At 38.3% G+C, this 17,304-nt stretch overlaps 1 protein-coding gene across 18 annotated transcripts in view; it reads right to left on the bottom strand.

Moving 5' to 3' along the window:
* Nucleotides 1–17,304, bottom strand: part of AHI1 (Abelson helper integration site 1) — a 224,297-nt gene that overhangs the window by 6,699 nt on the left and 200,294 nt on the right. For 10 of the 18 annotated variants that reach the window (XM_082474460.1, XM_082474472.1, XM_082474467.1 and 7 more), the window contains one exon: nt 13,533–13,700. In XM_082474460.1, the coding sequence (XP_082330586.1) occupies nt 13,548–13,700 (153 nt within the window). In that variant the 3' untranslated portion in view covers nt 13,533–13,547. Of the gene's footprint in view, nt 1–130; nt 211–850; nt 1,086–3,737; nt 3,802–5,271; nt 5,425–6,059; nt 7,652–9,299; nt 10,589–13,532; nt 13,701–17,304 lie in introns of those variants that run through there. The other 8 variants (XR_014267260.1, XR_014267261.1, XR_014267262.1 and 5 more) reach the window with 8 other exon arrangements.

Genomic DNA, 17,304 nt, shown 5'->3' with positions numbered 1-17,304 from the left:
AAGCCTTTGGACCTGTGATCTGCCTTGTTGAGTACTGAATGTGCCTATTATGCACCAGGCACTAAAGGTAACATCGGGAACAAATGATGAAAAGATATTGTCTCTCTGCAAACGGCAAGTTAACACTTACGAGATGGTTGCCATGATGATGTACACGGGCCATGATGACATAAAGGGCCAGCTATGTCTCCTGAGGATGGTGAACGGAGACTAAAGAGGAAACACAAGAAGGAAGACCTTACACAACCCTCTTCTTCACCCCAAACGCAACCCTAATAGACACAATTCTCACAGGGATGTGAAATGCATTGGTGATGGTATTTTATTATTCATTCCTTTTAGACTAGGGTAACGTCTCTGTATCACATAAAAATTGGAAAGAAAACATTTTTCTTAAATGCTAAAGGTTGGTGGCTATTTCAATATGAACCTTTGAGATTCATTTTCTTTTTAAATTTTATTTAAAAAAATTTTAGTTTTATATTGGAGTACAGTTGATTTACAATGTTGTTAGTTTCAGGTGGGCAGCAAGGTGAATCAGTTATACATATACATATATCCATTCTTTTTTAGATTCTTTTCCCATATAGGTTATTACAGAATATTGAGTAGAGTTCCCTGTGCTATACAGTAGGTCCTTGTTGATTATCTATTTTATATATAGTAGTGTGTATATGTTAATCCCAAACTCCTAATTTATCCCTCCTCCCACCTTTCCCATTTGGTAACCATAAGTTTGTTTTCTATGTCTGTGAGTCTGTTTCTGTTTTGTAAATAAATTCATTCGTATCATTTTTCAAGATTCTACAAATAAGTGATATCACATGATATTTGTCTTTGTCTGACTTACTTCACTTAGTATGATAATCTCTAGGTCCATTCATGTTGTTGCAAATGGCATTATTTCATTCTTTATTATGGCTGACTAATATTCCATTGTGTATATATACCAAATCTTCTTTATCCACTCATCTGTCGATGGACATTTAGGTTGCTCCATGTCTTGGATATTGTAAATAGTGCTGCAATAAATATTGGGGTGCATGAGATTCATTTTCGATCAAACTATTTTGTTGAAGACTGTTCTGCAAAACACATTAGAAATTTGGAAAATATTAAATGTTTAACTTTCTTATGCGTTTCTAAAATAACAGAAAGTCACTTTTTGTCAACTGTGAGGGGAAGAAGCATTTTAAAAAGAAGCCATTTCATTTTAAAAGAACATACAGTCTGTAGTTTGGCAAACTCAAGGGCAGTAGTTTAGTAATTAAGAGGGGAATTTTGGAGTCAGACAAACCAGAGATATAAATCCTGACATCCCGACTTACAAGCTGTGTGATCTCTGACACACAGCGTTACCTTTCTGAACTTCAGAGTTTTTGTTTTGTTTTTAAACGGGAGTAATGATAATGGTATCTACCTTGTAAGCTTATTTTGAAAATTTAATGAGATAATTATGCATATAAAGCCTCTGACAAGGAGCCTAGTACCTACCCTGTGCTCAGCAAATGGTAGCTATCATTAAAATTAGTCTACAATCATGAATAATTGTAATAATACTTTCCCTTTCCCTGCTAAATTATGACTATGCATAGGACAAAGTGAATTGGACAAAGTGAAACTCATTTTTTGTGAGTGAATTTAATGGCTACAGCCTATGAAAAAGGTTAAATAAGTTTTTGAGTGGAATGATCTGATAGTGCTGAAGAATGATTTATTTAAGAGGATAAATGTCAAAATCACATTTCCCTGGCTGTGTAGATAGCATGAGTGTCACAGCAGGGTTACCCACAGTGCCCTGCATTCTCAAGAAGCTGACCAGATTAATGTTTATATTCAGGAGTAATTCCACTAATCCTAAGGAGAAATAGAAGATCCAAAGTTGAAAGCACATGAGTAAAAGTTAAGGGTGTTCAATAACATCAGTCACATAGAAATCTGAGTGCAAAGTGTCAGGAGTCTCAGCAGAACCCAAGCCAAGAACTGTCGAGCCTCATCCCTCTACACCAGGCAGCCAGGTCGATGTGTGATTCGTCGTACACCTCTCCCTCGGGGGCTCTGGGGGGCTCCTGAAACTTTTTATGTAAACACTGCTGGGCTAGATATTGGTCTTGCTTAAGACCAAATAAGGTCAAAGGATTGTTTGAAGCTTTTAGATATTCTTTAGGTGATAAAAATATAGGGGATGAAAATGACTAGATTCATTTACTGGCATAAACATATATGGCATGAGGTGGTGAATTCTTAAAATTAGATGCTTACACTCAGGCATTGTGATATCGTGGACTTTGTTTATGAATCTAGGAATCTTTTCTCCAGAAAATTATTGAAATTTTAAGAAAAAAGTGGTAAAGATAACAGATTCACAGGCAATGGGGTTAGATATACAAATTTTAGAAGGCTTTTGGAGGATTTTTACCCTCAGATGAATGGGAATGCAAAATATTATGCAAATCAGACTCACTCTTCCGGATAATTTGCCTCAATAAAACCAGTTAAAGACATGAAAGGAAGACTACATCCACATTTAAAGACTGTGTTTTTATGTAAATAAAGCGTTGCTCAGAGTGCACTGGGGGCTTGGATAGAGGCAGCCAAAGTCACCGTCAGGATGGATCCTCCATCTTGGATTCCCAGTTTCAGGAGGAGACTGAGATGGGTCAGTGAATGCCACTGCTGATGTCAAGCAGGGAAGAAGGAAAAAGGGAGCCAGAAAAAAAGAAGAAAAGGGGAGCGTGTGAGAAAGAGACGAGAGAATGAAAAAAGACAAAAGACAGTTGTGAAGGTGTGGTAGAATGACTAACGACATTTTCTTAGATTCCTTCCTAAATTCCCTAGTCTTACTGGGCATTTAAGATTTTTAAAAAGATTAAATTCCATTTGAGAACATCCTGTGATATTGAGCACAAGCACAGATCTATAAGAATATATATAAAACTATATATATATATAACAACTATACTTCAATTTAAAAAAGCGTTATCTCAGGCACACAAGAAATGTTAAATCATACATTGATCAATAGACTGTCAGTTTCAATGTCATGTGCTAAGTAAGTGTCTTTATAGACATTAGGTATAGGACACTGTGAGACTCCAATTACCCATCGTTAGTAATTAGGAAAGGAATCTTAGTGCATGTGTTATTTGACATGAAACTTGAATGGAAATATATTTGGCAGAGGCTTTGGGAAAAAGGTGTCTTCAAGTCAAGAGAACAAGTCAAGGGCTTGAAGCAGCAATGGTCCCTGGAGGGCAATAGTATGGTCTCGCTGCAGTGTGAACAGAGGACCTCCACATGCAGTCATGACACGGATGAACAGAGGGGACAGATCAGGGACGTCTTTGCTGTGCTCAGTGGTTTGGACTTCAAGATATCAACCAAGTTTCTTACTTTTGCTGTCACTTCCAAGGTGACTGAATTTCATTTGAGAGTTTCCTGTGATATCAGAGAGCACAGGACTGAATTTATAGGAATAATCGTTAAGCAAATAGGAAAAACTCACTGGATTTAGTAAGAGTGGATGGGAGCGTCAGTGAAGAGTTTTAAACGGGGTGTGACGTGGTCAGGTTTGCATTTAATGAAAGGTTCTGTGGTACCTCCAAGTTAGTTGATATAATGAAGTTTTACGTCAAATGGGAATTTATTGCCCTTTAATAGAAAATGTAATTTATTTGGTAACTTGAATAAAAACTATTTGGCTTCAATATACAATGCACAAAATGATTTTGTTTTACTTGATTTGTGAAAAGGTTTTGAAAAGGGACTCTGGCATTTTCTGCACATCTCGTCTTCCTCTGTCTACAAAATACAATAAAAAAATTTTTTTACATGTTTTTATTTGGCCTCTGTTACAACTTTACATTTTAAGTTCTTGTATTTAAAAATATATTTAAATATAGGATGGCAGCAAAAACACTTTATAGCTGACTACAGGAAGAGATCATAAATTCATACGAAAAGACCCACATCCAAACTAGTGTTATTACATAATGTTGCCTCTTGTACAGGGAACATATATTGGCTTTTCATATAACTTATTGCCGCAGTTTTCAGATGTCAGTGATGAGTTTTCCTGGTTGGAAAGAACACAGCACTGGGAGGAGGACAGCTGGACGCTGATCAACAGTTACTGGGCAAGTCACTCAACCTCTTTGCGATTGGTTTGAAAAATGGGGGACTTTTCTGTTTAACAAAGATTGTCATGAGGCTCAAGTTTAGTAATGTATGTGGAAGTCCTCTGAAAACCACTGTGGGGTGATGGTGGCAATAAACATGTGACAATTTCAAGGTGAAACACAGAGTAGAAGAGTTGAGGCTCCTGGTTCAACTGTCCATCCAGCTCCTGCCCACTGCTTGACAAACAGGCTTTCAATAATCAGTTGTTGAATAAATTGAAAGTGATCACACACACTTTGAAAAAACATAAAAAGTGTTAAAGCTATTGATGATCTTTAACTATAAGGATATATTTAGGCAAGCAGTCAGTAACTCCAGCTATTAATATGTAAATAGAATCAGTCCTTATCTGTATCCAATTGTCAACATAGTAAAAAAACCAAAAATCAAAGAAAACGACCTCTTGTGCATGCACTGAAATGTCTCTCTCTGGACTCTCTGCTATCACCTTATACTTTTCCTACTTTCAACCCTCACTCATTCAAATTCACCACTTATAACAACCTAGTGTTAAAGGGGAATTTACCTGAATGTAGACCACGCTCTATGCGGGATGTTATTCTTAGTTGTGTAGGAGGTTGAAAAAGTTTAGGAGTTTTCAAGAATTAGGATTTAATAATTCAGCTTTAAGGTAACTGAGAATGTTACCTAGTAAATAGCAGTAGGAGTAGGAGAATCAGGAGTAGGAGGTGGGGTCCTGGCCCTGGATTCTGTGACCCTGGACAAGTATGTAAAAGAAGGGTCTTCCTTTTTATGTTTTGATCTCTCTCTTCCATTTCCAGAGTTTTACATAGATGAGCTCTGAAGGGAGCTTTTCCAGTGAAGAGGAGTGGAAGGATACAAAAGCATTCCTACATGGTCTCTTGCTCACTTTTCCCCTTGGGTTATTCAGTTTGGGGTTCTGTGGTTGCTTTTCTCTAAAACTAAGCCCAAGCAACAAAGTTCTCTGGTCCTCTGAACAGAATACATTTTCAATAGCAAGGATAAAGGGAAAGACAATCACTGGAGAAAATACAAAGAACATCAGGTGTTTACAGTTAGCCTTTGGCAACTGGGCTGAAAGCACTGCCCCTTGCCTGCCTGGCTTCTCACCTCTGTTTCTGCTGAGCAAGACCCATCCTATTCTTCACCACCTGGAACCTTTCCCTTCTTATGAAAACTTCCAGATTCAAGGTTCCCACACTCCCTTGTGTCCTCTTGTTTGTAGTCTGAGGAACTCCAACCTTCCAAAGGAAATGCTCGAGGCTGTGGACATTGATTGATTTCATTTTTAGGGGCAGAATCTCACTCCCCCAGCAAGAAGGAGGCTTGCTTACTAAGGTCCAACCACTTAACACCTGTATCGAATTACACACATCAGGTAAAGAGAGGATCATTCTTTCACATCATATGAACTGACAAAGAACTTACTGTTATACAGGAAAATCTATTTTGGCAAAAAAAAAAAAATTTACATTTTTTTTCTTTCTCTGTGTTGCAGCAGGGATCATTTCTGTATTTATCTGTGCTCTAAGTTTGCAAGATGGCAGGATTATGGGTTCCAGAAGAGAATGACACACAGATGCAGAAGGTGGTCTTGTGAGTCTTGTTTACAGGGAGAGGATGTGTTCGAGAGAGAACTGACCTCAAATCTCCCAGGAGAGAATCCCATCATAGCTACAACAGGCATGCACGCCAACCTAACCATAACATCCCCCTACCCAGGGCTGTCCCGCTTCAGGGAAAGACTGCGCAACACAGAGAACAGATTAAACACTCAGCTCAGGATCTTTTCTATATTCTAGACCTTCTTTATTTTGGAATTAAAAAGCGACAAGTTTGTCCTTGGCTACGGGACACTCTAAACAGAGCTATATTCATGTTTGAAAGAAAAAAACTACCTTCACTCCATGGGACTGTAGGATTTGCAACAACTCTAGTCTGTCTGTCGCAAGTGTATTGGATGTTTCAGTTTGCCAGACCTGTCATGAGAAATTAATTACAGGATGTTGCAGAAATGGCAAAGCTCCAGCAGCATCTTGCATAGTTTAATATAGCCCCGTTTCCCCATTTCAATGTATTTGTGGTTAGATAAATCCTCAGAAATTTACAGCTGCTATAGACTAGCTTATTATGTACTCTGCCTGCACACATGATAAGTATAATAAGAATTTGATGTTCTTAAAGTGCATGGATTTCACTGACATTTCTTTACCGCGATGGAAATATTTAGTTGCTAAAAGTAGCATGTGCAGATACTTCTGAACATTAACTTCTTCTGTATAACAGGCAGGGATGTTAAAAACATCACCGTGCTTAGCCATCTTCCATTTACTTTAAATTGAAGAACTGTAGCTCCGGAAAAAGTTGTGTGGAGTGTTTATATAAAATGGCCCCATGAACAAATTAAATAGAAAAAAAATTAACTACTGATTGTCAGTTGAAATCACTGAAAAACTGAACCGTAGCGACCACGTTTTTCTCCAGGGAACCTTCTTCCTTTGGTCTAGCGACTGCTTTTTCACAAGCTTCAGTTCATTTTTGCTCCAGCAACAAGCTATTTTCCTCACCTTCCTGCTTTTTCCTCCTTTTGTACTTTTTTTTCTTAACTATAATTGGTCCCTCTCAACAGTAAATCAGCTCATTCCAAGCAACTTTAAAGACTGGCAATATATGTTTACTTATATAATTGTTGTATAAAAAAAAAATCCCACATTTTCCTCTACCAAATTCTTTCACAATTCTTCACAAGAATCCAAGTGATGAGTTAAGAAAAAGTGAACTAGAATGAGTAAAAATCAGATAGTTTAGTACTTTTAGAGATGAATGACATTGAAGTATATATAGTTGGACCATTCTGACACAAGTAATAGAACATGTGTTATGCATGGTTATATAGGTACTTACTTATGACACCCTCCCCCTCTTTAGATTGTGAGTAGATAGTAAAATTGTAGATTCTTGGCAGCTTTGTCCTCCCTAACTTTCTGAGACAATCGAAATAACCCATCCATAATCAGAATGAATTTGAGGTGTTAGAAGAGCAACTTTCGAAAACAGGGGGCTCACAACATATGCTTGATGTAGATGTGAAGAGGATCATTAGAAAAAAAGCATTCTTTGTGTTTACAAAACAGATGTTTTTATGTTATGCAGTTCCCGCCTTAACTTAAAGTATTCCCTATTCACTTTAATAATTAGAGCAGAAGGAGATGATGAATGAAGTACCTCATTACCAAGTTTGCTTTCCGGGTCTCTGCAGAGAGTAGCTGTCTGCTTTTGCCTAGCTGGTCCATTGTTAACCCTAAATGATGCTGACATTCAGTTCGCCTGCAGATAATTGGGTCCATCCACAGACTGAGTCTGCCACTCAGCAGAGCCTTTTGATTGACGTGACTCTTGATGTTTTTATTTTCTCTTATGTGACTGGGATACTGTTTCTTGAATAAAATGTTACTGTCCATGTATTAGTTTGAATCCACAGAATCGATTCCTTAAAAAAATGTAAGAATTAGAGTATGGAGTAAAGATTTTGCAAAACAAATATGGGGTAAAGACATTATCAGTTTTTTAAAAAAAATTTCACTCAGATATGGTATTTCATTTTATGTAGGTCACGGCTGCATGGAAGACATATGAGATGTTTCTAGTCTCTGAGTGTGGCTGTATGTGCATCAGGTTGCTTTCTTACTCCTGTGTGGGCTGGAGACCAACTCTAGATGCTACTGGCTCACTCCACCCAGCACCTGAGGTGGGTGGGGACCTTGGAGATGTCCCAGTGGAGCCTGACAAACCTCCACGGACAGCAAGCAACACACTGACTGACCGTGTGCACTCGGACAAGTTGTTTAACTTTCAAAGCCCCGGTTTCCTTATTTGCAGGGCAGGGAAGATTTTATCTTCCTCCTGGGTTTGAAGTGAGGACTAAATGAGGTCATGTACATAAAGTGAAGATTTGGGGAATCTCTCCTGTAGTCAAGTCCAATGAGGTAGAAATCAACAAATATAGAGCTTCAAAAGTTGGACTGGTGGAAAATGTTCCCATAATCTACTTAACAGATATGGACCTCAGATGGAAATCATTGAAATATGTATAAAAGTATAAGGTCATGAGTTTTTGATATAGTTTCTAGAACTTTCTAACCGTCTGAAAAATATTTGTGAGTTAAATATATGACTAAAATAACATGACATATAAAGTTATAAAATGGTAAGTTATTTCCCAGATAGTCTTGCTGAACTTCCTAAAGAGAAAATATCTTTCTTTAATAAAACTTTTCTGTAACTGAAAAATAAAATTAATGTCAAGTACCCATTTTTTTTGGAAAGAAACCTTATGAAAGGTTTCAAAAGTATCAAGTGTTAACCATTTAAAACACTGATTTCATATTTAAAAGGTGCATTTAAAACATGAATTTGCATTCATGGTGTAAAATATTTCAAGTTTTAAATCTTTTTAAAACTTCCTTTTTATTCTAGCTTTGCAAATCCTATTCATTGTATAGCTTTGATACTGAAGAAACTCGAATCTTCAAGACAGAGTAGAATCAATAATTGGGAAATTAATTTGTAAGAATGACATTATTTATTACCTAGAAAAGATAGTGTCAAACTGCTACTTGTTTGGAGAAAAGAGACTATAAAATGGGATAGAATTCAATAATTTTAGAATAAAAATAAAACAAAGTTAATTTATTACTAAGTAAATAGTCTGATTTCTCTGCTTGATTATAATTCGGACTTATTACTTGGAGGGCACTCTTATGATCTCTCCCACCCCATCTCATCTTAGAAGGTGGTGAAGATGTTTTATTAATCTATTCACGAACATAACCCAAGTCTTGCTTTGTCAACAGGACAAAAAAGAAAAGAAATGGGCTTTGAGTAGAAACAACTTTTCCTGGTGTTTGCCTCAATTGTTATTTTTGCCTTCAGTAGTTGCAATATAAAAATAACCCTTTACTTTATTTTTCATATGAACATTGGGATTTCAGCAAATGTTTAGCTCCTCTGACATATTATTTTATGATCATCTTGATTTAAAATCATTTTGCAACTTGCTGAAATTCTTTGTAATTAAAACCAAAATCAGAGAATCTACACACATCTAAAAACTATGAGCTGAAACTGCAGAGAGTCACATATTTTTAATTACCAAGTGCATTCACAAGACAGAAAAAACAAGCTTGTACAAGGGTGACTCAAGCTGGCTGGGTCCAGCTGTACCTGAAGCACAGACGTGTGCATCCAGAACAGTGGAGCTTGGTACTATCATGCCCCCCTCCCCCCAAGTTCTACACAGCAGGGGCATGTTTACCAATTTTCATGCCTCTACAACATGTGCAGGGGTAAGAGTCAAATATATTTCTACTAGAAAATTTTTCACATCTGGTATACATCTGGGCAAAATTTACACCTCAATGCCCAGCACTGTTTTTCTCACTTCTTACTTTAATGGAATCAATTGTCTAATTTGGTAAATAAGTTTTCTAATTTTATATTAGTTTTGACCTTCTTGAAGTTAAATATTTTATTGACAGACTTAAAATCACACAGTTTTAAGAAGAGTCAAGTGAAAAACAAAGAGATAAACTTTCCCATTTTATAATATCTCACTTCAAAATATATAGTCACATAGTAATGACACTGTTACTCTGGAACTCAAGAAATAAATAATGCAATGTAAACATTTAAAAACAAGTATTAAGACTAAAATAAATATTAAACAATGTTAAGCCTACAAATCACTTATATGCTTCAAGATGAAATGCTTTTTTTTAAAGGTAAAAAAATTTGGAACACTGTTGCCAGTCTAGCCAAAAACCACTTTTAGTTTATGTGTACCAATTTACACATATGATTCATTCAAAACAAACACATTTGTTACCTTTTAATGCCTTTCTTACTTGCACCATTTTGAATACACAAAATCCTGAAGCTGCTTATCTTTATTTTAAATAAAGTTAAGTTTCAATAGCAGATATTTCATATTCTGAGCATATCATCACACATATAACCACATTACAGATATAATAATATTAAATGATTACTTTACGGACATCCTAACAATGCAAACACTTTTTCCTCATATTTGCTGCGTGGCAATTATGGTTTTTCTTTATTGATTTTTCCAAGAATGGTAATGTAATTTTGATGCAGTTACTAATAAATACAAGTACCAATACTTTGATCAACAGCAAACACAATGGTTTATAACAATTAAGCTCAAAAGGCCACATTTATTTTTCCACCCATACCTTGCTTCTGATTTTTCTAGATTCTTTCATAAGGATAAGAAATAGTAGAGCCTTCCTTTCTTCCTGGCCATCTGAAATTTCTGAACTCTGAAGAGAAATTCCATTTGGTTTAATTTGTCATTTCATTTCTGTATATTTGGTTCTTTGCCTCTTCATTCTTCTTCAGCTCTTTACTAGGAGAGAATGACACAAAATGTACTAAATGAACTTAAACAATGTCTTCTAGTTACAACAAATCTTAGCATGCCCAGACAACAGCACAAGTAATAAAACACACTATGCAACACACACACACACACACGACCAAAATACTAATTTGTCTTCTTGAACATACTTCTAGTTTAACTTCTAGAATTAACTTCTAGCTTGCCTCTTGAACATACAGTTAAATTAACATATTTTAGCATCACCAGCAGTTGCTTAAGGCCTGATCCAGCACTGACTAGTTAATTTAAGCAAAAAAGAAATACATTTCTCAAATACAGACAATAAGCACTGCAAACCCTCAGTAACTTCCAGAAATTAAGTGCAGGCAATCAGAGTTTATAACATTCTTCATTCACTGGAAAAAAAAATGTCATGGAAGATGCTTCAGGGTTAGTGATTGGAAAGCATACAGGCCATTTTATTAAACAGCACTCTTTCATTTAGTCTATGGCTGTGTCTACTTTTAGAAGTGAGTAAACTATTACAGCTTTTCAAATAAATCCAAAAAATGGTATGTGTCATTTTTGATTGACAAAGATAGTGATGGTTAACTATGTATCTAGATGCAGCTTTGAAATAAAACAAATTATACCATCAATAAAAATCAAGAACCAATAGGCAGATGAAACAAGATATTGCTTCTTTAGAGACCATGTAGTAAGTACACCAAAACTAGAGGGTGATAAACTAGGGGTTGAGCCTGAAATTTTTTGATGCAATTATTTACATATCAGTGATGAGTATCTGGACTTACACAAAACTGTTGTTGTCTTTCCTCTGAACAGAAAGGGTTTAACATTTGGTTGCTCTTAGAAAACAAACTTCAGCCTAAGGATTATGGCAATCTGATTAGGTGGTGGTCAATTCCATTGATCACTCCTGAGAAAAGTAGAGGCTAGAGCATCATGGCAAAAAAGGATGTGCTAATAATCATTCCTTAACCCTAAACCGGAAGGTTAGGGAACATCTGTGCCTTTAGGGACAGGCCCAATCTTTTACTTTTTAAATTTATTTTATTGAAGTATATTTGATTTACAGTGTTGTGTTGATTTCTGCTGTACAGCGAAGTGATTCAGTTATATATATATTGTGTGTGTGTGTGTATATATATATATATATATATATATATGGATATATATATATACATGCACACATTCTTTTTCATATTCTTTTCTGCTATGGTTTACGGCCCAATCTTAAATAAATGGTTGTACTACCTTTCCATATGAGGGAAAAATAATCTTTTGTCAGTCCTTGTTTTCTGATTTTAAATTTGTTAAACCAGTATTATATAATATATAGAAGCCCCGAAATGTTTCAAGTGAACATGCTCACAAATGCAACTAAGGTAGACTATAAAATGGTACAGCTATGGTGAGGCAAGGTACAATCTCACCAGGGGCAAAAAAGGGCATCACACTGTCCTGGTGTGTATACAGGTACAGCATATAAAACTTGCCTCAAATTAGGGTCTGATAAAAGTGGGGAAGAAAAGGCTCCAATGGATGCTGAGCACAAGTCACCCAGAGACCCTATAAACGTCTGCAAGGAACAGTGAGGAAGGTAAAGGACCTTAGAGGAGTAACGAGGCAAACAGGGTGAGAGGAGGAGTTTATGATAGTGGTAGGACAAAACCGAGGAAGAAAAACAGAAAAGGGAGGGGGAGGAGGAGGAGAACAGCTGGAAATGAGTGAGATGGATCCTGCACAAGACAGTAGGACAAGTTAAATCAATCAGACTGAGGCTGCATTGTGAGAAGTAAACACGGGAGCCAGGAGGGCCCTCAAGAGAGGGAACCTGAAGAGAAACTTAACTGGAAAAAGCTAAAGAAGGCAGTAAAGATAACATATTTAAGGGAAATGACTCAGACTAAGAAGAGGAAGGAACACTGAATACAGAATGACAAAGACTATCTATGAAAGGGAGAAAGGGGACAGAATAAAAGGAAAAGGAGAAGAGACTGCCAAGTGCACACCTTGGACAAGGAAAGCCCCCTTCTGACAACAGGGAACAAGCAAGAGGGACAGAGCAGCACAATGATGGCTGCTGACAGCACAGGGACCGAACACCTAAGAGGCAGCAGAGACTTGCTGACAAGGGAAGAGATGTCATCTAACCAAGACACCAGCATGAAAACAAATCCAGCCTTTCTCTGCGGTATCTCCTCATAAAGTATCCCCGTAACATAACAGAGGGAGAGAGTAACAGAGTGAGGGCCGATAAAGGCAAATCATATGAAAAGAGAAAGGAAAATCTCATAGCAGGACTTTGAAAATGAGTATGAAACCAGGTTAGTGTTTGTGTGTACGTTATGTGTGAAAAATAAGATTCCTAAAAATAGTGTGCCCTACTCCACAAGAAATTCAATCCAATGAGTATTCCCTGAAGTTTTACTATGTGGCCAGACACCAGGCTAAGTACTGGGGAGAGAAAACGTGAGCATGCTCTAGCCCCCGCCTGCAAGTACTTACCATTTAATCAGAGTTAAAAGGCAAAGCATGAGGGACCTTCAAGATGGTGGAGGAGTGAGAGGTGGAGATCACCTTCCTCCCCACAAATATATCAGAAATATATCTACATGTGGAACAACTCCTACAGAACACCTACTGAACGTTGGCAGAAGACCTCAGACTTCCCAAAAGGCAAGAAACTCCCCGTGTACCTGGTAGGGCAAAAGAAAAAAGAAAAAACAGAGACAAAAGAATAGGGATGGGACCCGCACCAGTGGGAGGGAGCTGTGAAGGAGGAAAGGTTTCCACACACTAGGAAGCCCCTTCGCGGGCGGAGACTGCGGGTGGCAGAGGGGGGAAGCTTCAGAGCCACAGAGGAGAGCGCAGCAACAGGGGTGCAGAGGGCAAAGCAGAGAGATTCCCGCAAAGAGGCTCAGTGCCGAGCAGCACTCACCAGCCTGAGAGGCTTGTCTGCTCACCCGCCGGGGCGGGCGGGGCTGGGAGCTGAGGCTCGGGCTTCAGTCGGATCCCAGGGAGAGGACTGGGGTTGGCGGCGTGAACACAGCCTGAAGGGGGCTAGTGTGCCACAACTAGCCAGGAGGGAGTCCGGGAAAAAGTCTGGAGCTGCCTAAGGGGCAAGAGACCATTGTTTCAGGGTGCGCGAGGAGAGGGGATTCAGAGAACCACCTAAATGAGCTCCAGAGACGGGAACAAGCCGTGGCTATCAGCACGGACCCCAGAGACAGGCATGAGATGCTAAGGCTGCTGCTGCTGCCACCAAGAAGCCTGTGTGCGAGCACAGGTCACTATCCACACCTCCCCTCCCGGGAGCCTGTGCAGCCCGCCACTGCCAGGGTCCCGTGATCCAGGGACAACTTCCCCGGGAGAACGCACGACATGCCTCAGGCTGGTGCAACGTCACACCGGCCTCTGCCGCTGCAGGCTCACCCCACACTCCGTACCGCTCCCTCCCCCCGGCCTGAGTGAGCCAGAGCCCCCTAATCAGCTGCTCCTTTAACCCCGTCCTGTCTGAGCGAAGAACAGACGCCCTCAGGCGACCTACACGCAGAGGTGGGGCCAAACCCAAAGCTGAACCCCAGGAGCTGTGCGAACAAAGACGAGAAAGGGAAATCTCTCCCAGCAGCCTCAGGAGCAGCAGATTAAATCTCCACAATCAAATTGATGTACCCTGCATCTCTGGAATACCTGAATAGACAATGAATCATCCCAAAATTGAGGCGGTGGACTTTGGGAGCAAATGTAGACTTGGGGTTTGCTTTCTGCATCTAACTTGTTTCTGGTTTTATGTTTATATTAGTTTAGTATTTAGAGCTTATTCTCATTGGTAGATATGTTTATTGATTTGGTTGCTCTCTTCCTTTTTTTTTATACATATAGACATATATATATATATTTTCCTTTTTCTCTTTTTGTGAGTGTGTATATGTATGCTTCTTTGTGTGATTTTGTGTGTATAGCTTTGCTTTTACCATTTGTCCTACGGTTCTGTCTGTCCGTTTTTTTTCCTTTTTTTTGTATAGTTTTTGGCGCTTGTTATCACTGGTGGATTTGTTTTTAGGTTTGGTGGCTCTCTTCTTTCTTTCATTTTTTTAAATTGCGTTTTTATTTTTTATTTTAGTAAATTTATTTTATTTTATTTTCTTCTTTCTTTCTTTCTTTTTTTGTGCTCCCTTTTCTTCTGAGCTCTGTGGCTGACAGAGTCTTGGTGCTCTGGCTGGGAGTCAGGCCTGAGGCTCTGATGGGGGAGAGCCGAGTTCAGGACACTGGTCCACAAGAGACCTCCCAGCTCCACGTAATATCAAACGGTGAAAGCTGTCCCAGAGATCTCCATCTCAACGCTAAGACCCAGCTCTGCTCAATGACCAGTAAGCTACAGCGCTGGACACCCTACGCCAAACAACTAGCAAGACAGGAACACAACCCCACCCATTAGCAGAGAGGCTGCCTAAAATCATAATAAGGCAACAGACAACCCAAAACATGCCACCAGACGTGGACCTTCCACCAGAAACACAAGAACTAGCCTCATCCACCAAAACACAGGCACTAGTCCCCTCCACCAGGAATCCTACACAACCCACTGAACCAACCTTAGCCACTGGAGCAGACACCAGAAACAACGGGAACTGCGAACCTGCAGCCTGCTGAAAGGAGACCCCAAACACATTAAGTTAAGAAAAATTAGAAGACAGAGAAATACACAGCAGATGAAGGCACAAGGTAAAAACCCACCAAACCAAACAAATGAAGAGGAAACAGGCAGTCTACCTGAAAAAGAATTCAGAGTAATGATAGTAAAGATGATCTAAAATCTTGAAAACAGAATGGAGAAAATACAAGAAACATTTAACAGGGAACTAGAAGAACTAAAGAGCAAACAAACAATGATGAACAACATAATAAATGAAATTAAAAATTCTCTAGAAGGAATCAATAGCAGAATAACTGAGGCAGAAGAACAGATAAGTGACCTGGAAGATAAAATACTGGAAATAACTACTGCAGAGCAGAATAAAGAAAAAAGAATGGAAAGAATTGAGGACAGTCTCAGAGACCTCTGGGACATTTAACGCACCAACATTCAAATTATAGGGGTCCCAGAAGAAGAAGAGAAAAAGAAAGGGACTGAGAAAATATTTGAAGAGATTATAGTTGTAAACTTCCCTAATAAGGGAAAGGAAATAGTCAATCAAGTCCAGGAAGCACGGAGAGTCCCATAAGGATAAATCCAAGGAGAAACATGCCAACACACATATTAATCAAACTTCAAAAATTAAATACAAAGAAAAAATATTAAAAGCAGCAAGGGAAAAACAGCAAAAAATATACAAGGGAATCCCCATGAGGTTAACAGCTGATCTTTCAGCAGAAACTCTGCAAGCCAGAAGGGAGTGACAGGACATATTTAAAGTGATGAAAGGCAAAAACCTACAACCAAGATCACTCTGTCCAGCAAGGATCTCATTCAGATTCGACGGAGAAATTAAAACCTTTACAGACAAGCAAAAGCTAAGAGAATTCAGCACCACCAAACCAGCTTTACAACAAATGCTGAAGGAACTTCTCTAGGCAGGAAACACAAGAGAAGGAAAAGATCTACAATAACAAAGCCAAAACAATTAAGAAAATGGTAATAGGAACATACATATCAATAATTACCTTAAATGTAAACGGTTTAAATGCTCCAACCAAAAGACACAGACTGGCTGAATGGATACAAAAACAAGACCCATATATATGCTGTCTAGAAGAGACCCACTTCAGACCTAGGGACAAATACAGACTGAAAGTGAGGGCATGGAAAAAGATATTCCATGCAAATGGAAATCAAAAGAAAGCTGCAGTAGCAATTCTCATATCAGACAAAACAGACTTTAAAATAAAGACTATTACAAGAGACAGAGAAGGACACTACATAATGATCAAGGGATCAATCCAAGAAGAAGATATAACAATTGTAAACATTTATGCACCCAACACAGGAGCACCTCAATACCTAAGGCAAATACTAACAGCCGTAAAAGGGGAAATCGACAGTAACACAAGCATAGTAGGGGACTTTAACACCCCACTTTCACCAATGGACAGATCATCCAAAATGAAAATAAATAAGGAAACACAAGCTTTAAATGATACATTAAACAAGATGGACTTAATTGATATTTATAGGACATTCCATCCAAAAACAACAGAATACACATTCTTCTCAAGTGCTTATGGAACATTCTCCAGGATAGATCATATCTTGGGTCACAAATCAAGCCTTGGTAAATTTAAGAAAACTGAAATTGTACCAAGTATCTTTTCTGACCACAACGCTATGAGACTGGATATCAATTACAGGAAAAAATCTGTAAAAAAAAGAAACACATGGAGGCTAAACAATACCCTACTAAATAACCAAGAGATCACTGAAGAAATCGAAGAGGAGATCAAAAAATACCTAGAAACAAATGACAATGAAATCACGACAACCCAAAACCTACGGGATGCAGCAAAAGCAGTTCGAAGAGGGACGTTTATAGCAATACAATCCTACCTCAAGAAACAAGAAACATCTCAAATAAACAACATAACCTTACACCTAAAGCAATTAGAGAAAGAAGAAGAAAAAAACCCCAAAGTTAGCAGAAGGAAGGAAATGATAAAGATCAGATCAGAAATAATTGAAAAAGAAATGAAGGAAACGATAGCAAAGATCAATAAAACTA

Source organism: Balaenoptera physalus, assembly GCF_965194825.1.
Source record: "Balaenoptera physalus genome assembly, chromosome: 9".
Lineage (NCBI taxonomy): Eukaryota > Metazoa > Chordata > Mammalia > Artiodactyla > Balaenopteridae > Balaenoptera > Balaenoptera physalus.
Note: the sequence above shows the minus strand (reverse complement) of the source record. Positions and strands in the feature narration are given on the sequence as shown.